The sequence below is a fragment of the Ambystoma mexicanum genome, chromosome 1q (genome assembly GCF_040938575.1).
Source record: "Ambystoma mexicanum isolate Mex_15411 chromosome 1q, UKY_AmexF1_1, whole genome shotgun sequence".
NCBI lineage: Eukaryota > Metazoa > Chordata > Amphibia > Caudata > Ambystomatidae > Ambystoma > Ambystoma mexicanum.
This window is the reverse complement of record NC_090922.1, coordinates 1,450,689,432-1,450,716,372: the sequence shown is the minus strand read 5'-3', so window position 1 is coordinate 1,450,716,372 and position 26,941 is coordinate 1,450,689,432. Positions and strand designations below refer to the sequence as shown.

The 26,941-nt window shown below is 48.1% G+C and overlaps 1 protein-coding gene across 5 annotated transcripts in view; it reads left to right on the top strand.

The window, feature by feature from the left end:
• KIF2C (kinesin family member 2C) overlaps window positions 1-26,941 on the top strand; it is a 1,350,025-nt gene that overhangs the window by 347,923 nt on the left and 975,161 nt on the right. For 2 of the 5 annotated variants that reach the window (XM_069642339.1, XM_069642337.1), the window contains one exon: window positions 26,812-26,847. The exons of the other annotated variants lie outside the window; for them this stretch is intronic. In XM_069642339.1, coding sequence (XP_069498440.1) covers window positions 26,812-26,847 — 36 coding nt within the window. The remainder of the gene's footprint in view (window positions 1-26,811; window positions 26,848-26,941) is intronic. 5 annotated transcript variants of the gene reach the window in all.

Below are 26,941 nucleotides of genomic sequence, written 5' to 3'. Positions count from 1 at the left end.
ATTCCGATTCTGTAGGAATGCATCTGTCCCTTGTGCGCTTTTGTCCAGCCTCCAGATGAAGAATCTCTTCACTTGTGTGTTAGCCTGGAGGCAAATAGATCTGTGTGAAACTGACCCCACCGGTGGTCCATTTGCTGGAATACTGATCTGCTGAGCAGCCAGTCACTGGAGCCGTCCGATGTCGTGCGTTTGAATCTGCTACTACATTCAGTCTCTAGTTCGTTGCAGCGTGCTCACCAGCCTAATCTGCTGGCGTCTCGTTATATTACTAGGTCCGGACTGTCGTCGAAGGTGGCTCGCCCCTTCCAAGCATCAATTTTCTGTAGCCACCACAGTAATTCTGTGTTGAATTCCTGGTCTAATGGTATCAATTGATGGTATCCTATGCCCTGCTGCAGGTGCTGTATTTTCAGCCTCTGACGTGCTCTGTAATACATGGGGAAGATGACCTATTTGGATGCTGCTAATAACCTCACTACTCTAGCTATGGTTCTTTACGAGAACTTGTTGGTCGATGCATATCCTTATTACTCTCTCAATGTCTCTTGGCTTCCTTAGCGGGAGCTCTAGAGTAGTCTTCTTGGCGTCTACAGCAAAGCCCAGGAAGTTGATCCCCATCGTTGGGGACTTTCAGATTTTATTTTTTTAACCCTTTAAGTGCCATGGGTTTTCCCCCCAATGCCAAGGGCTTTTTTGGTGATTTTGGTATGTCGCCATTCAATGCGTTGTAACTTTTTTGTTACGTGAGATCTCAGCCAAATTTGGCCACTTTTTTCCCCACATGTAGGTGTTCGTAACGCCACCCAGGAATCCTAGGTTGCTGTAGAGAAAATTACCAGAAAGGGGAAAATGTCTCGATTTTTCAAAATATGCCAATAAAAAGATGTACAAAGAAGCCAGTGTTTTTTTTTCCTTGTAAGAGCTAGGAACAAATGGTTTGCTGTGCTGAATTCCCCAATTTCCTGGCTTTCAGGAACAGGTTGAGTGGAAACAAATTATTTTGATGTAGTTATCAACCGTTTTACGAGGTATGCGATTTTGGGCATTTTTGCCAATTGGATATGCATGGACGGAATGGAAGAAAAGGGTAGGAAAGCCGAATTGGAGGACCGAAAGGCATTCATTTCTGAAAAGTAAACAATTCGAAGTTTCGGAAGGGGTGATTTGCGCAGGTCGGGCAACAACTAGGTGGGGGGAAAATGGCATAGTTTGGGGGGAAAAGCAGGAAAATGACCAGGAAAAAAAGATTTGTGGTGGACATGGTTGGCTTGGTACGGTAACTTTCTATGCATTTTGAGAAAAACAATGCTCCGGTACTTTTCCCCGACTCTTGCAGTTAGGACATTTTTTGTAGTGTTTCACCACAAGCCAAACACTGAGCCATGGTACACAGGCATTTTATGCTTACGGCCTGAACAGACGTACTTGGCATGTGTAAATCGGGAAAACCAATGTGGTGAGGAACAGCAATCCTACATTTTTTTGAAAGAGCACATTCAGAACTTTTCAAGGGTAGGTGACTTGTGCAGGTTACAAAAGTGTATGGTGCCTAAAGCAGCGACTAAATGTAGGGCACATTTGGGAAATGAAAGGGTTGTATGACAAAGGGCACCAGCAAATGGGTCGAAACGTTATGAAAACCAAAAACACAACAAATGTCATACTTTCACGTGTTCCCACAGGTGTCCCGATGAAAACAGTACCTCGCATGTGTGGGTGCACCTACTTGGGGTGCCAAGGGGAAACCCGAAAACGCCCCTGGCCCCAGTCTTTTCAGACAGCTGAATTTCATGATTTTTCCGGTCGGGCACACCATACTGATATGGGTCTCGGGTCCAAGCCACCAAGGAAAACGGGGAACCCCATGCATTTCCAAAAAGACACCCGTGGGAATCCGCAGGTCTGTCTTGCGCAAATTGGCTCAGAATTGATTACCCAGAACCCCCGGCAAAGACCCACATGGGGGAAGGGTGCCCAAGGCTAGGGATATTACCGCCGACTTTGCTGGAGCCCTGGCTGCCTTGCGTTAGTTTATCCTCACCAGGGAGTCCTGGCAGTGTGCCAATACCTCCTCGAAGGGAAAAGCTGTAATGCAGCCCAGCCGCAACTGCAGGACGGTTGGAGGTGATGTCCCTGGCCTTGGACATCCATGTACCATGTGGGTGTACGTCCCCCAAGCACAAAAGCAGCTCCAGGGAGCCCCGGCAGGATCCCCATTCCTCCCCGGAGGTGACCTCTGTAACGTAGCAGTCAGATCTGTAGCCTGGGCTTGCAGACAGACAACCCAGATGGGAGGGGTCGGCTCCCAGGGAAACACCAATGTTCTGCTGGCAATGGGGGGCAATTTGTGGCCTGCCCCTGCAATTGTCCCAGCCCACCAACATATCTGCCCAGATGGCCCATCCCCACCCACACCAACAATCCAGCCCCAGTCTCACCCACCCCACTGACAGTGGGCCCTAACCATAGAATAATAAAAAACAGTACTCTCATAACGTTGTAGCCGCTCGGGTAGAAAAAGCTGTAAACAAAAATAAAATGTTACCTACGGTCACACCAGCAAAAACAAATGAATACTTTTCAAGCAGGCCTCCCCCTTGCAAGCCATCCCTGGTGATCTACTGAACCTCACTTTCCCACGTGAAAACCCACTTGCCCCTTCCTATGTGCAGATATCTGCCCCCAAGGAGGCCTGCATGAGGTGGCCCAGCCACCCATTTGGGGTGAGGAGGGAAGAGGGCCACCATAAATTGTGGGACAAGCCCCCCTGTGGGTGGGGCAGTAAGGTTTTGGCACCCTGGGACCAGATTGGCACACCAATGTGCCCCTCTGCACCAAGGCAAGTTTGGTAAACAAAGACAAAAAATTGAAAATGGCAGGCTGAATTATTTGCGTGCAAAACGGGGATTTGCGTGTCATGCTGCCCGCAGATCCCCATTCGTCAAACGGGGATTTCCGGCCAGAATGGCACGAACATCCCTGTTTTACACGGAAATAATTCCATGAATCGGGGGCGCTGTATCTAGTTATCTACAGTGAAAGATCAATTTTGTGAGTATTTCATATCAGGTAGATCACTTTCATCAGCAAATGCACTTTACATTTTATGGACTATAATTATGGCAAGGATAAACGATCAGGTCTAATGTTTAAATATTACAATGTTTTATGATTGTACGTATTGATATATATTGAGTCTCTCATTCTCAGTAATGATTTTTTAATGTACTTACATATATATTTCTGGGATACAACTGTAATTGAAACACGAAAATAATTTTAAAAACCAATTTGGTACTTTACATGGCCTTCCATTATTTAAACCAATTGTGTGTTACTTGAATCTTGCCAATTGGGATGCAGGTTACATATGCGTTTGCTTCTTCGGCAGTGCACAGTGATCTGCATTTGGTATGTACTCGGCTGCCACTGTGGACCTCCAGTTGCTCGTTCACTGCACACACAGGCAGTGCTCTTTTTGGCAACAAATCCTGCAAGTAGACACAGTGTGAGGACATCTGTAGGCTGTATGTATAATTACAGCCTTTGTTCCACGTCCTATATTGCGGTATAGATCTCAACATGATTTCTTATAAGGACATCTGTATGTGGTTGGTGGTACTGCACCTGTACGTGGTGAGGCTGTCTGTAGGGTGTTGGAGGTGCAGTACCACAGACCACATACAGAGGTCTTTATGAGCAATCGTTGAGATAAAAACAGTACAGGACAATGGCCAAAGACTGCAATTCTACACACTTCAGATGTGTTTGTGTGTGTGTGTATATATATGTATATATATATATATATATATATATATATATATATATATATTTTTGCAGTGTCGTAAACGCATAACTAAGGGGCCGATTCATGGAATATTTGCCCGGTTCAAAGTGACTTTGCACTGTCAACACAAACCCTGATGCAAGGAACCGTGCAATGAATGTGTATTTTTGCAGGGCAGTCAGCGCATAGTCTTTTTTGCAGTACAAAAATGACTTTGTATGGCCTTTGCACTGAAATAAATACACTTTGCACAGTTCCCTGAATCAGGGTTTGTGTCGGCAGTGCAAAGTCACCTTTAACCATGAGAAATATTCCATGAATCGGGCCCACAGTTGTCTAATAAGAAATAGCATTGAGATCAGCAGTACAATATAGGACAGGAACCAATGTGCTGCCTATATTCTTTATTTTTGTTCTATAAGTCGACAGTCCAGTATTTTATTTTCAGTTTGAGTCATTCCAAATTGCAGACATGTATCGGAACAGTATTTCGTTTTCTGTTTGCATTCTTCCTTCTATACACTGCTCCCCTGCACTGTTATTCCTTCCTCCCCTGCTCTCACTCCATACACCCCTTGTCCTGTTATACCTTCTCCCCTTGGACTATCATTCGTGTCCCATTGCACAGTCATTCCTTCCCCGTTGTGCTGTAATTTATACTCTTTGCACTGTCACCTGCTCCTTGCATCTACATTCCTTCCTCCCCTTGCACTGTAATTCCTTCCCATCTTTTTTTCCTTCTTGCTTGCCTCTTGCACTCTGATTTCTCCCCCTTGTGTCATCATTCCATCCCCCACTGCTGTCAATCCTTACCCCTTACATTGCCAATCCTTCCCCCTTGCTCTGTCATTCCCTAAACCCCTTGTTATACCTTCTCACGTTGGACTATCATTCATATCCCATCGCACATTAATTCCTTCCCCATTGTGCAGTCTTTCCTGTTCCTTGCCTGTCATTCCTTCCATCTTTGTGCTGTCTTTCCTTCCTTAGAATTGTGTACACTGTTCCTATGTACTGCTGCTGGCCTGGTTTTGATCTATTGTATTTTTGTATCCCTCCTCTTGTTGCCATGTATTCCTTTTTCTCCCCGCACTAATGCGCTTCCTTCAACCCCCTGGTGTGTCCTTTCATTCCCCAATGCTGTCAATTCTCCCTCCCTGTGCTGTCTTTCTACATTCCTTCTTCCATGCTAAATCTACAATGCAATATACATCTATAAATGCCACATCTATTGGCTTTGCTGATGCTTGTTTCCACTACGTTCGTTTTAGAAATGTTCAGGTCACCGTATTCTCAAAGGTGAAAGAAGCACTGGCTAGCCACCTCACATACATGGCCACTCCCATCATACACGTTGGTGCCGAAAGCCAATTTCTCAGCGATGTGACAGGTCCTTAAAGAGCCCATCATTGTGAAATGTAAACTAAACAAATAGCATTTCCACCCCTGTTTGGGGGATGGAAATGCAAGAGGAACAGTTGCGGTTTGTGTGGCTGTCACAATTCAAGAAAAATACATGGCAGAGTGAGAAATGCTGTCATGATTTGTGCATCGCCCTGCACCGGTTCTCAACAGACAAAGCGGAATGTGCCTCATTTTTGTGAATTTAAAAGCACCACCTATTTGTGGATGTGCTTTTAAATGTGCAGAAACGGCCCCTGATTTTGAGAAATGCACGCATCAGGTTCTTTTTTCGAATTGAGCGGCTCCTTTTTTTGGGGTGCAATTAATGAGATGCGCTATCACATTTCATCAAATATGTCAAAAAGAGTTCTGGGAATATGCCCATAGGATTTAGGTATAATCATATAATCTCAGCAATAGTCACCTAACCTGCGGAGCTGCCTTTGCAGCATTCTGCTTTAGAATCAACTATTTCTCTCCAAATTGTTACCCTCTCCCACATCAGCTTTAGCCTGCCATCTCGCACCCTTCAGTCAAGGCTCTGAGGTACCATTATTGATGGGGACTTCGAGCTTTGAAGAGAGAAGCTCTTGTTAATTTTGCAAGACGCATGCTAACACTTCACCTGAGCCCAGCAGAAGAGGAGTCAGACGCCCTGCAGCGTCCAGTGATTTAGAAGAGCATGGCACTCAATCATATATGTTTCATTTTTCATCACCCCATGCAAATACTTGCAGGATCTCCACATGGGCAAAAATACACTTCTGTGGTTGAAGGTAACTGGCTCCTGTGCTGGCACCTAAATTCATGACCTGAGCAAAGTGTGGTTCCCATAACAGACAGCAAGCAGTGCCTCTACCAGCGTGTGCTCATCACCAGTGCTAAAAGGGGTGCGAGTGGAAAACATGTAAAAAGCAGGTAGTGCAAATCTCAGGCTACTTGAAATGCGAGCTTGTACTGGGGTGCTAAATAGTGTGTTGGTGGCAAGTGAGGGTCTTGCAGCACATGACAATGAGCACTGCTCTCAGACACTGGTATGCACTTAATAGCTAAAGTGTGTGTAGACTGTGAGCACGGAGCGTAGCACTCATGCACTATGTCCTCGGAAGCTAAAGTGTGTGTAAATAGGTAAATGGTACATCTGGCTGAATTCGGGCAGTACCATTCAATCAATTTGATTAGATCAAATTGGGTAATCCATACCGAACATGGGGAGCAGGAGTTGCGGGGCTGTCCCCTGCTCCCTATGTTCGGTATTGATGGCCTTGGGGAGGTGCGGGTGTCTCCCCGCTTCTAGAGGCAGGGAACAAAAATGTTTTAAAAGAGAAAAGGCGACCCTGCAGTGTCGGATCCGACCCACATTAGGGGGACGGAACTGACCCTGCAGGGTCAGGAGAGGCAGTGGACGTGCAAAAGGTAAGTGGATGGAGTGGGGGGTATGTAGTGTGGCAGTGAAGGGGGCATAGATTTGCAGGATTAGGCAGCAGCAAAATTGTATTCACTGCAGTTGATTACGGTCAATTCCGCAAGAAATAATTCTTCCACAGCCAAATCACACAGATCCGTAGACAGCAAGCAAGGAAATGTCCGTGATGTGCAGGGGGCGGCACACTCAAGCTCCACCGGACAATTTCCCAGCAGTCTGCTTGGCTGCACTTGGGTCGGTGCTAAAAGCTTTTTTTATTAAAGTGCAGTTGTACTGGTGGATCAGGTCTCCCTTGGTGGCATGAAGAGCTTTGGGAACGGTGCTGCTTGCACAGAATGCAGCACCGTCGCGCGGAAACGCAAAAAAAGCATTGGTGGAGAAGGAGTGGCGTCTACGGTGCCTTAACATTGAAGCGAGCACCCTCCCAGATTGCGAAATAGAGACAACTCTGAACTCTCCTTGCCTTATCTGACCTACTAACATGACTTTTTTAGGCCTCATCAGAGGTGTGTATTTAAACTATTAGGGTGTGGAATGAACTCAGTAGCCACCCTCACGTTATATGAGCATGGAATTAACAGGCGCCTTGGACTGTTAGTAGACAGAGAACCTCAAAAAAGATAATACAGCTGTCTAACAACATAAACCAAAGAGGTCCCTGCGTTCCTTAACCCGTTATAAATCAGGCACAGTAAGTACTCTAAATCTTACTTTATACTTTTCTTATGCCTCTTTTACTAAAAAGAGGCCGCCAAAAATTGCGTCTCTAATCTGGCCCCTGCAGGAGTCTCGTATCAATCGACTGGAACTGAAAGCTATCTGGCTAGCTCTCAAAGCTTTCCTCCTGCTCATACGGGGCAAAGTCGCCCTCATCCAGACGGACCACTCATCCAGCATGTACTATGTCAACTAGCAAGGTGGCACCAGGCCCCCTACACTGTGCGGCCTAGCGGTCAGCATGTGGGAATGGGCCCCGGAGAAAAACATTTACCTGATTTCCATCCACGTCCCGGGGGAGTCCAATCTGGAAGCGGACAGATTCGGCAGACTGGGAGCAGACAATTACGAGTGGTAATTGAACGATCGGGTTCTGCTCGGGATCTTCAGCAGATGGGGGCATCCTCGGGTGGATCTCTTCTCCTCCTGGGCTAACAGGAAGTGCCAGCAGTTTGCGTCCTGGCAAGGGCTTGGGCCCTGGCTCTCCGGGTGACACACTCCAAATACAGTGGAATGGCATGAAAGCATACGCATTCCCGCCCACACCACTGGTCCACAGGGGGATCTGCAAGATAAGCGAATCAGGTCACCTATGCTCGGTGGTGGCCGGCCAGGCCATGGATTTCGGAGCACCTCAGCCTCTGGGACAGGCCTCCCATTTGAGCTGGGCCCAGTGGTAGCTGAACTCCTCTTGCAGCAGGCGGACAGATTCCTCCACCCCGCTCCACAGAAAATGGCGCTCAGAGCCTGGTCCCTGAGCACCTCATTCTAAATCACCTGAGCCTGTCTCGAGCCAACATAGAAATCCTTCACAATGCTAGCAGCAAGACCCTGTAAAAGAGTAAATGGACTAGGTTCTGTCTTTAGGCCGACTCAGATCAACCTCCTTACTTGCACACTAGATATGCTCTCCTTTTCTGCACACCTCATTCTCAGGGGTTCAGGTGGACACATGCCACACCTACTTGGCAGCCAACGGCGCCTACAGGAATTCCGAGAAGGGAGTCTTCTCCGCCAACCCGCTCGTCAGACATCTGGTGGTCCTCACCAGGCTCTACCTTCCCATCAAGAAGCCACACCCACTGTGGGATCTCAATATAGTGTTGGGCACATTTGCGCACAAACCGTTCATGCCAATGATGTCTGGACATTACACTGGTAACCATTAAAACAGCTTTGTTGGTGGGTCTCACCTCTGCGTGCATAGTCAGCGAGATACAGGCACTGGTAGCTTCAGAGCCCTACACTAGCTTCCACAGGGATAAAGTGGTTCTGAGAACGCACCCTGCGTTCCTACCCAAGTTAGCCTCTGCTTTCCATCTGAATGAGGAGATAGTTTTACCTACCTTCTTCACTTATTTGAAGGACAATGCACAAAGGGTCTGGATGTCAGGCACGCTCTGAAATTCTATCTGGACAGGACCAAGGGCTTCCGCAAGTCGGACGCTCTGTTGCCTTCGGCGGTTTTAGGCCCAGTTATCAGGATTCCAAAGCATCTATAGCGAGGTGGATGGTTTCGGCCATCGATGCCCATGAGGGGCAGCACAAACAACTTTCTCGTAACATGCATGCCGATGGTGTCTGAGCCAAGGCCAGGGCCGTTGCCTTCCAGCAGCAGGTTCCATGGCAGGTCATCAGCAGGGCGGCCAACTGGGCCATCCCTTCGGCTTTCTGTAAACACTGCTGTATGGACGCTGGCTCTAAATCAGATGGGACTTTCGGACAGGTGGTTCTAAGGAACTTGTTTTCTAAAGGAGGGTCTCCTCTCCACCCTGGGGCTACATCCAGTTGTAATTGCCTATGCAGTATGGATGAAAGGGGACGGGACATAAGAGTAATTGTTACTCATTGTAGTGACTAACTTACTTGGTCCATAGTCCCCTTTCCTCCAAGCATCCCACCTTTCTCCCCTTCCTAATACAGGTGTCATTAGGCAAAGTTAATATTGTCGACGCGTCAATGGGGACTGAGTGGTGCCGGTGGGTGGAGACAGGGGAGCGCCTGCTCCCAGGGCCCCTCTAAATTGATTGGGGAAGATTTTTTTTTTTCTGGCGATATAGGTTGTCTCCTGTACCTAGCGAGGGATGCTCATGCAATGAGGATAGGAGATTATGGGCTAGGAGTACATTGGTCACTACGGTGATTAACTTTTAATTTACCCACCTCATTTGATGTAAAACCTTATTTTCCAACATCCGTTCCCCACACTCACACCAGCATAAAGATATTGTAAATTATATGCTGTTTCGCACCTGCCAAAAGAAATGGTATACATTTCTGTGCAGTGAGATCCAAACGTTCAGGAGGGTTTGGCGTTTCAAGGCAAAGCAGACTTTTTTTTATGATCTCTTCTCCCCCCCCCCAAAGACTAAAGCATACAGGTAAATTGAGAAACCAGTAAGGGGATCCCCATCAATCTCCTGTCCCTATAAAATAACTTGTTTTTTGGCTTGGAAAGATGTTGCCCAAGAATAACTCCAGTGCTTTTTCAGGTCCCATGGATTTTCTTTATTTGTATGCCCACTCAGTTTTCAAATTAATACAAACCAGTTTGTCAGTTAAAGCAGTTTATGCACAGATGGATTGACTTGTCCCTAGCTCACCTCGTTCTGCTATGTGATGTGGGATGTCAGATTAGTCCTAAACTGCAAGGTCACAATTGTACTATTGGAGGATGATCACTGAAGGTTGGTAGTTAAAGACTGGGTGAAACTGGGCCATAAGTGAATTTGCAAATTGCAAGGGTTTAGGCTTAAAGATTTAAATACAAAAGGATCGAATGCAATACATTCGAGTCAAAAGGACCAAAAAAAGACACTTTTTTTATTTTTTGGGGAAGGGTCCCCAAAACACGTTTTTTTTGGCCAAAAACCATTAATTTTACCTATACCAACCCCCCCTCCCCCCAAAAATAGGCATTCGGTCTTTTTTTTCTCGGTCCTTTTGACTCTAGTGTATTGCATTCGATCCTTTTTGTTTTCGAATTAATGACTGGACACCATTGCAAGGCATAAATGAGTTTTCAAAAATTGATTTGCTTGATTGGCAAACCAACCTATTTGATTAGCAATGTTGTACTCCTATTGTTACCTTCACCAGAAGTTACTTGTACCATACAAATGAACAATACAGCAGTTTTGTGTGCCACTGAAGTAAGACATTGAGAAGTCAGACCTTGTAAGTTCTTTAAAATCACACTAAACCTGCAGGTCGAGTAACTTAGTTGACCCACTCTCACAAAGAGAAATGCATTAGAGCCATGGCAACGGATGACGATAAATTTAAATGTGCTTACTGTAAAATGGTGCACGTTGCCACAATCCCACTTTAGATTGGCACACTGACATGCAGAGGCCAGCCCTGCACAGTGAAAGCTTTATTTTACATTTACAAAGGAAAGTTTAAATACAAGTTTCAAACATCCCCTGCAAATGGTACTGGCCCTTAAAATCTACTTGGCTATGAGAGTGAAAATACTTTGCGAGCCTTGGATGAGTATGTGAAAAAGCTAGCTGCAAGAATGGACACAAATGATATTATTAAAAAGGCTCTGAAAACAGGTTGTCCAGCTCTCTATACTGCAAGTGTGAATATATAATGTAATCATGATCCTAGGGGAAAGCGAGCTCTGGAGGCTAACTACAGTGATGGTAGTACAGTAGATCTATAGATGTAGAGACTGGATGCAACTACTGATCACAGCTATACGGAAACATCTAGTTAGCTTTGTCTGTTCATTCTGTGATGGGAACGAAAGTAAGACTAAGCAGAGTGGATGATGTAGCAGGCAGAGAACTGGGCAAACTAGGTGGAATATTGTAGTTGGCGGCCATCTCTTTCAGGGCAGCTGCTTTAAAGCAACAGGGTGATAAGGATCAGGTCTTGAGTTGAGCACCAGTTGCAAGCTGTATGTAACCAACAGGTTACAGAACTAGGTTTGCCATCAAAAGCATTTGGCTGTTTGATAGTGTACATTTTCAGAATGTCCACTCATCACTATCGTGCATCTTCCCCAACAAAATGAAATTTAGTTGGCACTGAGATTTAGATCCACTAACCTACACTTTACCGTAAATTGTACTTCGAAGGGATTGTCCTCCGACGTATTCCTTATCTATATTTGTATCTCCAGCTTGCTTTCACAGTAGAGGGCGCTGTGCGTCGACGTCCGTCGAGTAGGTTTTCCTCGACAGCCACCGTATCGACATCATGCCTATAAATGGCCACGCGCAGCGTCCGTTGCTCAGTTCTGTTTTTCCACGCTGCGTGTGCCTCGGAATACCGTTGCTCAGTTCGTCAGTGGAAATATATTCATATTTCCTCGAGAAAACCGACTCGTACTCGATGGCTTCCTCCTCCGACGCGACGACTCCTCGGTCCGGTTTCAAAAAATGCCGAGATTGTGCTGACGGATCCTCACAGGATCTGTTTTTGTTGTCTGGGAATCGAACACCAGTGTTCGGAGTGTGAGGAATGCTCATCCATGACGGTGAAAGCCTTGAAGGAGCGTAAGGGGAAGCTCGAGAGAGGTAAGTCACTTTTAACTTCCTCGAAAGTTTCCGCGGTAGAGTCGAGACATTCGTCTCCTCACCGTCGAAAGCATTTTCGGTCTGTCTCGAAGTGGCTCCCACCACACGTCGAGGTCTAGACACTCGAAAAAGAGACGTAGAAGATATCCTTTGTCATCTTCTAGTTCCCCTGAAAGAGTAAATTGCCCCACAAAACACAGCTCTCAGGCTGAGTGGGAGGAATTCAGAAAAAAGTTGCTAAGCGTCTTTGAGAAAGCGGCCTCGAAGTCAGCCGAGGGTGATACCCCGGGTGAAAAGCCCAAAAAATCTAAATGGCGCGAGTCGAAGCACCCGGCGAAAGTCGACCCGAAAGCGCCATGAGCCATCGGGAAGTAAAGCATCTTGGACGCCATTGTCGAAAGCCCCTTCAAAGCATTGATCGGCGCCATCGATGGCATTATCGAAGGGTTCTTCGCATCCGTCGATCGAGTCGACGCCGATAAAAGAAAAACCCACGGCTACTCCACAGCTAACGGTTGCACCGAGAGCCTCCCACACGACGTCAAACGTAGTCGACATCCTCGAGCAGGATTCCGATCCTCTCGAGTTCTTCGAGGCCTCTTCCAGTTTTCTCGGCGCCTTCGAGGATTTTTACATCGGCGTCAACGACATCGACCTTTTCAAGGCCACTGATGATGGCTCCCTCTGCTTTAGAGATGGGTTTTTATACCATTTCACAGGCCAGAGCATCCCCCCCATAACTTCAATTTATGAAGAAAGGGAAGATTCTGATCAAGAAAGGCCTTTTGGGCTGCAGAGGACCACATCACCTGAACTAGACACTTTTGCCTCTGAGGAAAGAAGGTTGAAAAACCTTCAGGATGCATTACAGGAAGCAAGTGGCCTAGACACTTCCCCAGAAGTGGAATTTGTCAATCCAGACCCAGGGGAACATGCTGAAACCCCTTATAGAACCCTAATGTCAAGAATTATGGAATTCATGGGTTGGTCTGCGCCTTCACCTGTTTTTCAACAGGATGACCTCACAGATATTCTGGATAAAGGTCCACAGGAGGATCCTGTGGTTCCCTTTCATTCTGCTTTACAAAGAAAGATTTTAACTAACTAGGAAACTCCCGAAGTTGTCCCTGCGGTTAACAAGAAGTTGTCAGCGAAATATAGGGTATCTGCTGCTGACCCTGAATACCTATCTAAGCACCCTACTCCAGAGAGTCTGGTGGTCCAGGCTGCAACTTCATCAGGCAGTACATCTGCATACCCCACTGCTCCACAGGATAGGGATGATAAAAAAATATGATGCCATGGCTAAGAAAGTCTTCTCGGCCTGTAGCACGGCTTTAAAATCTATTAATGCGGCTTGTACGCTCGCTAGGTTCAGCCACACTCTTTGGGAGTGTGCTTCATCAGTGGCTGACTGCCTCCAGGAAGGAGAAGAAAGAGACGCATTTTTAAATATCATCAGAGATGGTAAAGATGCAATGTGAGTCCCGCCAAACTGGCATTGATTCTGCTGACAGTATTAGCAGGGCCATGGCGGCAAGTACCATAATCCGCAGGCATGCGTAGTTGAGAAAGTCCGGCTTTGCTTCTGACGTACAGGCCAGACTTTTAAATATGCCCTTTGACGGCTCTTCCCTGTTTGGTAAAAAGGCGGATGACAGTTTGGAAAAACTGGCAACATCTAAAGCAGCAGCCAAGTCACTAGGAGCTGCAATCTGCCAAACTAATTTTCGTCCCTCGGGATCCTCTTGGAGAGGAAGGTCCTTTCGCTATTATTCCTCATATGAAGAGGCAAAGGACGGCCGGCTCAAAGAGGCCAAGGAAAATGTATCTGTGGTGGACTGGGTAGAGGAAAGAAAGCCGCAGGAGCTGCTTTACCTTCGGCAACTGCATCAGCCGCTCCCAAACCACTCTGAGGTCTCCCATCACAGACACCTTTAGCGGACAGGTTAACTCACCATCTGACGGAATGGCAGGCAACTACGTCAGATGCTTGGGCATTGGAGACAGTTGCCCAAGGTTACTGCCTGCCTTTTCTATGCATCCCTCGGAGCCCTCCACCGGGGAACAACTCTCTGAAAGTGCCGGATCCGCTCCTCTTGCAGGAAATTGTAGACCTGCTAGAGAAAGGTGCCATAGAACCGGTACCTGTAGCGGACAGGAACAAGGGCTGGTACTCCCCACCCCCCTCCCCTACTTTCTCATACCAAAGAAAGACGGAGGACTGAGACCCATCCTGGTCTTACGAGAATTGAACAAGTTCCTCAGGAACGACAAGTTCAAGATGGTCACTCTCTCTCAGATCCTTCAGGCCCTCCAACGTCAGGACTGGTTGGTATCTCAGGACCTTCAGGATGCTTATTTCCATGTGCCAATCCATCCCAAGCACAGGAAGTACCCGAGGTTCGCAATTGGCAACTCTCATTATCCATTTCGAGTTCTGCCATTTGGGCTGACCACCGCCCCGAGGGTCTTCAAGCTAATGTCGGTTGTGGCTGCAAGTCTAAGGAGGTAAGGGATTCACGTCTACCCCTACCTGGACGATTGGTTGATCAGAGCAGTTTCTTCGGAACAAACTCTGATCCAACTAGATTGTCTGCCACTTCCTTCACAAGCTGGGCTTCTCCCTCAATTTAAAGAAGTCACAGATGATACCATCAGAGACTCCAGTTCATTGGAGCAGTCCTGGACACGTCCCTGGGAAAAGCCTCGCCACCAGAGGTGAGGGCTCAAGATATTCTGCAGATGGGTCACCAGGTTTCAAAATGCCCAACTTCTCCCAGCCTACCTCTTTTTGAGGTTGCTGGGCCTCATGGCATCATGCATATCCCTTGTGCCAGAGACTCGCCTGAGAATGAGATCCCTTCAGTGGGCACTGAGGACTCAGTGGTCACAAATCTCAGGGAGGATGACAGATCTCCTCCGGATTCCGGACAAGGTAGCCCACGACCTTCAATGGTGGGCCTATCCAGAGAACATCTTGAAAGGAGAACTGTTTTGGCAACCATGGCCGGAGAGAACAGTAGTTGAAGACGCCTCACTCACGGGGTGGGGAGCCCATGCCAACGACTTGACCATCAGACTGGCACTGAAGGCTTTTCTGCCGTCTGTACGGGGGAGAAACGTCCTGATAATCACGGACAATACAGTGGCCATGCACTACCTCAACAAAAGAGGAGGCGTAGGGTCACTGCCACTGTGCAGAGAGGCGATGCAGCTCTGGTTTTGGGCAATTCAGGAAGGAATCTCTCTATCCGCAATTCACCTAGCCGGAGAGAAGAACTTGACAGCGGACGCTCTGAGCAGGCAGAACAGTCTCCCACGAGTGGGAGATAGCTCAGGAAGTCCTTCAAGAGATCTTCGCCCTTTGGGGAACCCCTCAAGTGGATCTGTTTGCCACCAGTATCAACAGGAAGTGCGACGGATTTTGCTCAAGGGAATTTCCCCCAAGAGGAGCTCTAGGAGACGCGTTCGTAGTGGACTGGGAGTTCCCACTTCTGTATGAGTTTCCTCCGGTCCCTGTTATGCCTCAAATGATGAGGAGGTTGAGAAGGTTTCGGAAGACCATGATCCTAATTGCCCCGGATTGGGCCAGGAGAACGTGGTACCCGGACCTTCTGGACATGTCGTCCATCCTCCAATTCGTCTACCGTACAGAGGATCTTCTCTCGCAGAAGGGAGATCAGGTTCTCCATCCAGCCATCAAGACCCTCAAGGATTGGGACCTTCCAGATAACGTCATGGAGGTGTTGCTTTCGGCCAGAAGGCCAGCAACTAAAACTCTATACCGCTGCCGTTGGAATACATTTTGCAGCTGGTGCAGAGAAGAATATCGAACCCTTTTCATGTGGTACACCTGCAGTGTTATCCTTACTTTATTTGGCAAATTCAGGCCTTCAAGTTGGCACTATTAAGGGCTATCTCGCAGCGCTATCGATCTTTAAGCGCACTGCAGAGGAGCCATCGTATTTCAAAATTCCATTGGTAATACAATGCCTGAAAGGTCTAACTAATGTTTACCCTCCAAGACCATTCCAAGTTCCCTTATGGGACTTAAATCTAGTTTTAAACTTCCTAAAGGGTGCTCCTTTTGAACCACTCCACTCTTGTTCTTTGATGTTTCTCACCCTCAAAACTGCTTTATTGGTAGCATTAACATCTGCTAGAAGGGTTAGCGAGATACAAGCCCCATCTTGTAAACCTCCTCATACAATTTTTCACAACGACAAAGTCGTTCTACATGTGAAGCCTAACTTCCTCCCAAAGGTAGTTTCTGAATTTCACATTATTCAGAAGATTACTTTAACTTCATTCTATCCTCCTCCCCATCCGGGGAAAGAGGAAGAGAGACTACACAGGCTGGACCCTAAGCGAGCCTTGAGTTTTTATATCAGTAGACTTGCTAAAATTAGACAAGCAGACCAACTCTTTGTAGGTTACGCAGGACATAAGTTGGGATTACCAATAACCAAACCAACCATCTCCAGATGGATTATTTTAGCCATTCTGGAATGCTACAAACTGGCTCGGAAAGAGCCCCCTCAAAATCTAAGGGCTCATTCGACCAGGGGTATCGCAGCCTCCTCAGCTCTTCAGAGAGAGGTACCAATTAGAGGCCTATGTGCGGCTGCCACAAAGTCGTCCGCACATACGTTTACCAAATTTTATAGCCTGGATTCCTCCTCTAGTCAAGAGACTATATTTGGCAAAGCTGTGTTACACTGTTCATTCTTAAAGAGTAATATGGCATCTCTTACTCCCGCCTCCAATCACATACCACTGCTATGGGAGTCTATCATAGATGAGGAATACGTCGGAGGACACAATCCCTTCGAAGAGCAAGTTACTCCTTACCTGGTAACGTTCTTTCGATGGGATGTTCCTCCGACTTATTCCTTATCGCCCCTCCCATCCATACCCGCAGTAACATTTCCCTTGTGGTTGCAGCTTACGCTCCTTCAAGGGTAGTAACCATTCATGCAATAACTACTTTACTCTACAAAACGGAACTGAGCAACGGATGCTGCGCGTCGCCATTTATAGGCATGACGTCGATACGGTGGCTGTCGAACACCTACTCGACGGACGTCGACGCACAGCGCCCTCTACTGGGAAATTTTTTTTACGAGGCCAGCAAGCTGAAGATACAAATATCATAGATAAGGAATACGTCGGAGGAACATCCCATCGAAAGAACGTTACCAGGTAAGGAGTAACTTGTTCTTCTAAATTGTACTTCTAAATTGTAATTGGTTATTTATAACTCGCTTAATACCCAGCACATAGATTATGCAGTTTTTTACAGTAGCAATATTGTAATTATGCATTATGTAAACAATTACATTTTTAGAAATGTAATTGACTGCATTTATAAAGAAAAAAGTTAACACAAATGTCTTTGGCAGACAGGAATATGGTTGGCTTAATAAAGGTATCCGATTATTTGAAAAATCTTGGTTTCATACTCAAACAAGCCTTTGGCACATAAGGATGAAGGAGACTGCTGGACTCTCTCGCCATTTAGCCCTTTTGAACTTGCAGTGAAAAGAGTGGGGAGGAAGCTTTGAAGGCAAGAGGAATGCAGGGCGGTCTGTGCTTTCATATTTACGGGGTAAATTAAATAGCTAGTTTTGTTACACAAGCGCCAATTTAATTAGCAAACCTACAGAATTACATAGCAAATTGCTACGCGACACCTTATTTTATGCCATATGTCCATGCTGTCTTTCAGGATTTTAGTTTAAAAATGTACTCTGGTATACGGAAAGTGTTTCATGGGCATCTAGCAGGATTAGTGTGCAGCCATCCTTTTTGAGGGGATTGGGTCCTCCGACGTATTCCATATCTATGACAGTAATCACCACAGCTGTGCTGCTTCGGAAAATCTTTCGGCGCTTGTGTCAATGACATCGATACGCTGTTCTCGGACCTCCTCCCACGGCTGATGTCACCAGATGTTATAAGTAGGATACACGACGCCTGTAGCCTCAGTTCCTTTTTTCCGCGAACGTGTTCGCTTCGGAGATCTCGGTGCAACTCGACTCTTTGGAGTTTCTGTTCTTTTGGTTCTTCGAACCTGTTCGTTTTGTGATGTATTCTCGGGATGTCTTCCACCCCGTGTACGGGCTTCAAGAAGTGTGGGGACTGCGGGTCCAAGATGTCAGTGACGGACTTGCACGACACCTGCCTCTTGTGCCTCGGGGAGGCCCACGACACGGATGATTGTGTCGACTGCCAGTGGCTTACGTCCAAGGCCTTGCCGGAACTTAAGAAGCTGTTGGTCGGTAAGGTGTCCAAGCCCCGGAAGGCGAGGACCACTGGGCGTTCGACGGACGATTTGAGGGGTCACTCTGCATCGTAGTTGTAAGTCTAGGGGGTCTCGGTCTCGGAGTGGGTCCCGCCACTCCTCTGCCTCTTCAAGGCACTCCCGGAAGTGCAGTCATCGGTCGCCTTCCCCGTCCTCATCCCAGGACTCCACCCGTCGGCGTGTTTCTTATGCCACCAAGCGTTCCTCTCCGGAGGAATGGGCTTCCTTCGGGAATAAAATGTTGGCGATTCTTGAATCGCAGGGCTCCAGTCCGTCCGCGCCTCCGAGAGGGGTTGATCGTGACTGTACTGGAGACCCCGCTCGTACGCCTTCGGGCTCGGGTGATCGGCACGATTCGCGGGAGAGGTCCCGCTCGGAAAAGGGGAATTGTTCCAGTCATGCCCGTTCCAGGTCCTGGTCCTCATCGCGCTCGAGCCAGTGTGCACCTGTGACGTCTTCGAAGAAGACGTTGACGCCGGTGGCACCCAGGCTGTAAAAGGACATGCTCGGGGCTCCGCCCTCAAAGCCTGTGTCGAAGCCGTCGATGCTGTCGGCGCCACGCTCGACGTCCATTCATTCGACGCCCTTTCACCCAACGCCTTTCGAGGCTGTGGTGTCGGAGGTACCCCGTGGCACAGGGGAACCCCCTAGAAAGGCTCTAGCCAAGGCAAAACATAGCTTTCTCCCTTATTCATTGCTCACTTTCCAGTCTATGGATTATATTTCTGAGGTGGAAGTGGGTTCTGTAGATGGGTTGGTTCGGAACACGGCATCAGATGAGATTCTTTCTGGTCATTTGAGGACTTGCGTCAGTCACTGCATGATGCCAGTGGTCTGGACACCTCTCCGGAGGTGGAGTTCTGTAGGCCTGAGCCTGGCACCCATGCCGAGTCATCATACCGACGCCTTATGTCGAGGGTTACGGACTACTTGGGGTGGTCGGCGCCCCCAGTTGATTTTGTGCAGGATGACCTGATGGATATCCTAGACCAAGGTCCACCCACTGACCCGGTACTGCCATTCCATATGGCTCTGCAAAGAACGGTGGCAGTGGCTTGGACTGCTCTGAAGAGTCTCCCGGCTGTGGGCAAGTCTTTGCCGCAAAAATACCGCCCAGCCAGTAGTGACCCCTGCTACTTGACCACGCACCCCACTCCGGAGAGTTTGGTGGTGCAGGCGGCTATGGCCCCAGCAAAGCAGGCGTCGTATCCTACCATCCCTCCCGATAGGGACGACAAGCGTTTTGATGGCTGGGCGAAGAAAGTGTTTCCTTCAGGTGGTATGGCTCTTCAGGCAGCCAACTCCTTATGTGTCTTGTCACGTTTCACGCACTCTGTGGAACTGTATTTCCTTAGCGGCTGAACATATTCTCGAAGGGGACGAACGGGATGGTTTTCTTGCTATTATTCATTCGGTCGGGTTTGGACATTGCAGACTGTCAGACGGTCCATGGCAGCGAGCACTGTGATACGCAGGTTTGCGTGGTTGAGGAAGTCTCGGGGTTTGCTCCTGATGTGCAAGCCAGGCTCCTCAACATGCCCTTTGATGTTGAACATCTTTTTGGCAGCAAAGCTGACGAGAGCCTTGAGAGGTTGCAGACCTCCAAAGCTGCAGCGAAGTCGTTGGGTGCTGCAGTCCCCCAACCTCCGCCTTTTCGTCCTAGGGGGACAGCATTGGAGGCTCCAGTACATCGGAGCAGTGCTCAACATGTGCCTGGGACAGTGTTTTCCTCCCCAGGTGAGCGCTCCTCACATTCAGCAGATGGTGCACAAGTTCCAACATGCCCAGAGTCTCCCTGCGTTCGAGTTCTTGAGTTTGCTCGGCCTCATGGCATCCTGCATTCTTCTGGTGCCAGAGGCCAGGTTGCGGATGAGGTCTTTGCAATGGGCACTCAAGCTCCAGTGGTCTGTCCTCTGGCAGGATGTTGGACCTTGTTCAGGTGCTGCCCTCGGTTGCCCAGGACCTTCTGTGGTGGACCGTCGAAGGCAATCTGATGAAGGGGGCTCCTTTTTGACTACCCTGGCCGGAGGTGTCGATCGTGACGGACGCATCCCTCACGGGATGGGGAGCTCATGCCAACGAGTTGACAGCGGTCGTTCGTCTGTCGGAGTCGGGACTCCATATCAATCTGTTAGAGCTGAGGGCTGTCGGGCTTGCCCTGAAGGCTTTTCTGCCGACTGTCCGAGGAAAGAATGTCCTGATTATGACGGACAACACAGTGGCCATGCACTACCTCAACCAAAAGGGGGGGGGTGGGCAGGATCACTTCCTCTGTGCAGGGAGGCGATGCAGCTCTGGTTCTGGGCCATCCAGCAGGAAATTCCGATCTCGGAAGTTCATCTGGCCGGAGACGAGAACGAGGCGGCGGACGCTCTGAGCAGGCAGAGCACGATCTCTCACGAGTGAGCTGGCTCAGGAGATTCTCCTGGAGATCTTCGCCCTTTGGGGGACCCCTCAAGTGGATCTTGTTAGGGAGAATTCTCTGTTTAGGCTGAATTTCCTAACCTAGTGAGTCCCCCAGCAGCTTTGCTGGATTTTTGGGGTTTAATTTTTTCTCCTGCCAAGAGTGATTCTTTTACCCTCACTCTTGGACATGATTTGAGTATTTCCTTGATTAGTAATGTGTTTTATGGGCTATGGGGTCTTTTACTCCATAGGGCTTCATGTGTTTTGTAATGTGTGTTACACAGCACCCTCGGTGCAGTAACACAGGGGTGTCTTAGAGACCCCCCCCGACATAGACTCCATACCCTGGGACTGACTGTCTCCCAGGGCATGTAAAGTCACCATTGACTTTACTAGTCTTGAATTCTCAACAGAACCAGTACAAAACATCTTATTGTGGACGTACTGGTCGGGGCAATTCGATTGCCCTGGGGTCTGTTGTTCGAGGGGGCACGTCTCCGTCCCCCCTGATCGAGTTTTGGCTGGTGGCAGTGGATACTACTCGAAATATTCCACCGCAAATATTTCCCTATGGGATTTCCCATTGTTTCAGGCTAATACCTTTATTTATTTAATTACGGTAGCCTCGAACATACTGCCGGTTTATTTATTTATTATTAATTCTCCGGTTGGTCATTTTTGCCGAAACTCGGTTCTAAAATGGCGTAGGTGTTTTCTTCTGTGACTCTGACCCAACGTTGAGCCCTTTGTTCCACTTTTGGCGGGCTTCTGCACAGAAGCCTACCAAAGTGGTGCCATTCTGTCTGGGTACCACAGGGGGTGTGGGAGGGGGGTTTAGGCACCCTGGACTGAGTTGCCTTGCCAACTCATGTCGCACTCTGGTGTGATTGGCCCAAGTGGTGAGCCGGCCGGCTCACCACTTAGCATGTTTGAGTGACAGTTAGGCTGTATGAATGTGGGTTTGCTGCATAAAAGCAGGGTCTTTGGGACTGGTTCTTCAGAATTCGCCACAGGACCTAAGAATCCGACGAGGGAGCTGCTGAGCCGACCTGCAACGACGACGCCACCGGTGGAGCCCTGCTGATCCGACTCTTCACTCCGAACGACAGAGGAGATCTCCAGTCTGGAGAGTCTTCTTCCTTTGACTGGTGGGGATAACCAGTTTCTTCTCCTTTTTTCGCTCCTGGGACCATCTCGTGTCCGCCCTACCTGTGCCCAGCACTTTTGGTAGCAGGAATACCACTTTTTACTACCACCGCGAAAAGGGTTGTACCCTGTGGTGGGGTAAACTCCGCGGCTGGCCTCATCCCTGGTAGTGCAACGACCTTTAACTGTCCTCTTCGTCGAGACCAGTTCTTCCTCGAGACGAAGCCGCGACTTGCACCCACTACCAGGAACGTCTGCCCCCGCTGGAGGATCCTTTCCACCTAAGGTACTGTGTTCCGCCTGGCTTCCCTTGCAACCGATTGTACGAGGTAGTTTTAGCCCTCGGCTCTCGATCCTGGGACACTCTAACTTATCTTTTCTAAAAGTTCACTGCTTACTGTGAGAACGCTTTGCAAGACTTTTGACTTTGTCTAACCCGTGTGATCTTGGACATATTTGCGCCTAACTTTCTCTGAGAGCGGGCCCGGCCTATGGACTTTGGCCACCTGAAAGGAAGCGCCCCCAATTTCAGCACGATCCTCCCCGCAATGAGAGACAATAAGGGACTCTCCCGTAATGGGAATAAGGCCAAGACAGAGTGCGGGTGAGCGTAAGTAGGAGTTTATCCAAAGAATAGGGCATGCAAAGAACTCTGCAACCTCCGAGAGCGCTCTGTCTGACAATAGCAAAGACAGGCATATTTCTAATACAAAAAACGTCATCAGAACCTACACACTATAGGGGGCACAAGTTAATTGGGATTGGGTGGCGTCGACTAACTATAGGTGTTGCTGCAGCGTGGTTGGTCTTGGCGTGAGGACGTCACTGGTCAGCCTCGTGGGTTGGGTTGGGCCTGGCAGGCCAGCTTGAGGTCATCCGAGCGGTGTTGGTATGCTGGGGCAGCCTGTGACAAAGATGAATACCTTTCCTGACTCGGTTGCCCTAGGCCATGCACACTGCAGTTATTCAAGAAACGACATTTAAGTTCATCAATAAATCGCTCAGCAGTTTATCTTATAAAATAAATGCAACACATGAGGAATGCACCTCGTGAGAGGTCTGGTGGTTGTCGGTTGGGGTGAGATTTACCTGTGTCCTATTGACCGGTATTTTAGGTCGAGGGGCTGGGCTCTGGGGCCTGAGCCGAATGATACATGTCTGTCTGCTGCGTTAGAAGTTTTTATATAAATGGGTCTCTGTGTCTTGTCCCAGCGTAGGGGGTCGTCTTTGCACGGGGTCATGATTCTTGGGGTGGTCTAGGGGGGTTGTGGGATTTACGAGAGGGTGCTGGTAGATCTGTGGGTTCAAACGTGGGTTTATTACCGTGCTGTAAATAACACAGGTGGCGGGCTGTGGCCTTGGGTGCGGTACCGGGGCCTCTGACTCTCTGAAGCGGCTCCAGCTTGGTTGGGGGAGGTGAGGGAGCGCGGCACATGCCTTAGCTTCTTCATCTGGCAGGCTTCGTAGGGTGGGAGGGAGAGTGGCCTTGCATATATTCACCAGGGTTTTTTCCTCGTGCGTTGCCGACTTTTGAATGCAGAACTTTTATAATGTTTTGCCTTATTTTGATCTTAAACACACATCTATATTTCAATTTCGTTACACATTTCTTTAATACATACGGTCCGAGTACCTTTTCATTACATGGTATTATATCTACTACAGTGTTTAAGTATTTATATACATTCGACGGTACATGAGGTAGAACTATATTATGGACCACAGAGAGTGACGGTTGCCACTATGGGTGACTTACGAAGACATATAGGGGTTCATGTGTCTACATATGACTTAAAGACACTTTCTCTGTGATCTAGCAGCATTAGTACAGTCACAATGTGAAGTCATATAATATTTCACTGTTATGGCTACTTCATAGTTTGCAGATTCTGTTTAAGAAGAATAGTTCACTAATACCACTACTTGAATTCATTTCTGCGTCGCCCTGGCCTCGCGGACCAGGTCACACGGGGTGCAGTATTACATTGTGGATAACAGACTGTTACAGTGTTAATATCTGGTGTTAGCTCGTACCCAACTTTCTCATGGGAACGCGCTCGCAGCGGAACTGCCATGGTGCTGCGGCGGCAGAGATGCATGAAAGGCCCTCCAAAGGTGGGGGCCGCGCTACAGTGCGCTGAACTCACGCCATCTTTGCTAGACAAGATGGCTTCTAGGCCTAACTGAATTTTGGTATATGCAGGGAACGGATACGTGTGGGCAATGTCGTCGGCGGGTGAGCCCTCCTCCACCTGGGCCCGGGTGGCATGAGGGGATGCCCACCGAGTCATGGTCCTCACCTGGGGAGAAGGCTGCAGGTGAGGAGGGCCTCGCGGCCAGTCCTCCCCTACACACCGTTGGACTCGACCTTTTCTTGCCTTGCATTTGCTTCCCTAAAGTCTGTGTGTTGTGTACTTTTCCTAAGTTCTGCCTTTTTTTTTTAACCTATGAGTGCCATCTTTCGTTAAGCACTCACCTCTGTTTGGAAATAAGTGGTGTTAACCTAGACTTGTCTGATAGGGAATTTGCGGAGTACCTAGTATAGTAAGTGTTTTTGAAGTGATTTACAAATATAGTGCTGAAGTGGTTCTACAAGTCTGTCTTTTTAAATAAATAATTATATACCTTTTTGATACCAAAAGCTCTTGTCCGTGTCTGCTTGTGCTATTGTGTATACTTTACATTCTGCTTAACACTTCTTGAGGGAAGTCTGACTGCTCAGCCACAGCTACCACAGTGAATCTGTGTGGTGCAGACTGCTACTAAGTGGGTTTACTGCCAACACCTGTAGTATTAAATCTTTTGCAGTGGTCCCAGAGGGAACTGCACAGGTTTCTGCCTAACAGATCTCTTCGCCTCCAGTGTCAACAGGAAGTGCAAAAGGTTCTGCTCGCGGGAATTTTGTTCCAATGGGAGCCTTAGGAGATGCATTTGTAGTGGAGTGGTCCTTCCCACTGCTGTACGAGTTTCCTCCAGTCACCGTCATTCTGTAAGTGCTGCAGAGGTTACGGAGGTTCGGTTCCCGGATGATCCTCATTGCTCCGGCATGGGCCAGGAGGATGTGGTACCCGGACCTTCTGGACTTGTCCATCTGCCCTCCTCGTCGTCTTCCCTACCGAGACGATCTGCTCTCACGGGAGGGGGGTCAGGTTCTCCAGCCATAAGTCAGATCCCTCATCCTTCACGCTTGGCTTCTGAAAGGTTGAGGTACAAGGATTGGGGACCTCCCTGAAGACGTGATGGAGATGTTGCTTTCGGCCAGACGGCCGGCAACAAAGTCCCTGTACTGTTGCCGTTGGAGAAAGTTCTGCGACTGGTGCAGGGTGCAGAATGTGGATCCTTTATCATGTGACATTCCTATAGTTCTCTTTTTTGCTTTCTTTGGCCCACAAGGGCCTGCAAGTGGGTACCGTTAAAGGTTACCTGGCGGCGCTGTCTATATTTAAGCGCTCGTCTGAGTGTTCTTTTAAAATTCCTTTAATTTCTCAGTTTCTGAAAGGGCTCACTAATGTGTTCCCTCCGTCACCTTTCCAGGTGCCCGGTTGGGATCTGACCCTTGTTCTCAAGTTTCTAATGCCTGCTCCCTTTGGGCCTTGTTTTTAGTTGCGGTCACTTCCGCTCGCAGAGTGAGTGAGTTGCAGGCACTTTCAGCTAAGCCACCCTTCACTGTGTTTCATAAGGACACGGTTGTCATTAGTTCGTCCTTTCTTCCGAAGGTGGTGTCAGAATTCCATTTAAGCCAGGTTATTCTTCCGGCATTTTATCCTCCTCCACATCCTTGTAAGGAAGAGGAGAGGCTCCATAGGCTGGATCCTAGGAGACCTTTAAGCTTCTACATTTCACGCATGTCCCGGGTCACAGTGGACGATCAACTCTTTATTGGTTATGCTGGTAGGCATTTGGGACAAGCTGTTACTAAGCAGACTTTGTCTTGATGGGTCATCTTGGCAATTGCCGAATGTTACCGCTTGGCGGGTAAGGACCCTCCGGTAGGCTTACGGGCCTATTCTACCAGGGGTATGGCTGCCTCTACTTCCCTGCAGAGGGGTGTTCCTATTCGTAACATCTGTGATGCAGCCACCTGGGCTTCGCTCCATACTTTTGTACGTCACTACTCCCTAGATTCTATCCGGGAGCAGGATCTGGCCTTTGGCAAGGCGGTCCTTTACTCTGCAATTTGATTGGGCATTCTAAATTGGTATATTCTAAATTCTTTTCCCACCGCCTTACATTGGTACTGCTTTGGGAGTCTGTCATAGATATGGAATACGTCGGAGGACTCAATCCCCTCGAAGAACAAGTAACTTTTACTTGGTAACGTTCTTTCGATGGGATGGTCTGACGTATTCCATATCACTCCCTCCCTGCCTACCCCGCTAGAGAATTTCTTATGCGATTGCAGCTTACATTTCCGCAAGGCTTTCTGTGGTCATACTGGCAGAAGATTGGTGCCTCACCTTCTGGGGGAAAAAAACAACTGAGGCTACATGTGTCGTGCATCCTACTTAGAACATCTGGTGATGTCGGCCGTTGGAGGAGGTCCTCGAGGACGCTGTATCGACGCAGGACACAGATTTTCCGAAGCAGCACAGCTGTGGCTATTACTGTCATAGATATGGAATACGTCGGACCATCCCATCGAAAGAAAGTTGGCAGGTAAGAGTAACTTGTTCTATGTAACAGATGAAACTTCACGTAAATCTAAGATTCAATTCTTTAGAAGGCGCTCTAAATCAACTGAGCAAGCTTTTAACTGAGCCAATGGATTTTACGGTGTTTGTTATTTGAAATCTTAACTCATTTGGAGAATGAAGGACCTCATGACTGCTGCCGGGTGTCAATTTACTAAGCGTTAAACTGTACTGTTTTATATCCACTCGCTGGATGACATTTATTCTGTTAGCGTTTGTGAAGTGAATGTGTTGTATCCTGACTTCTAAATCCCCATCATGCAGTTCCTTTGTCATGGTATTAAAATTTGATGAAGTACTGTACAAGCAATTCTACCATATGGGCCTCTTTAAAGGCAAAATTGGGCCCTTTTGCAATGTGCTTAATAAACTAATTTGATTGCAATTCCTCACCTTAGTGACGGCACAGATCCCTGCGTGTGATCCGCTGCCAGGTAAGTAAAGGATTCCAATATTTTAACTTTCACTGCAGCAGTTTCTATAAAGCAGTGGTCCTGGCTCCAGTTTTAACCAACAGCTTTGTTTTAC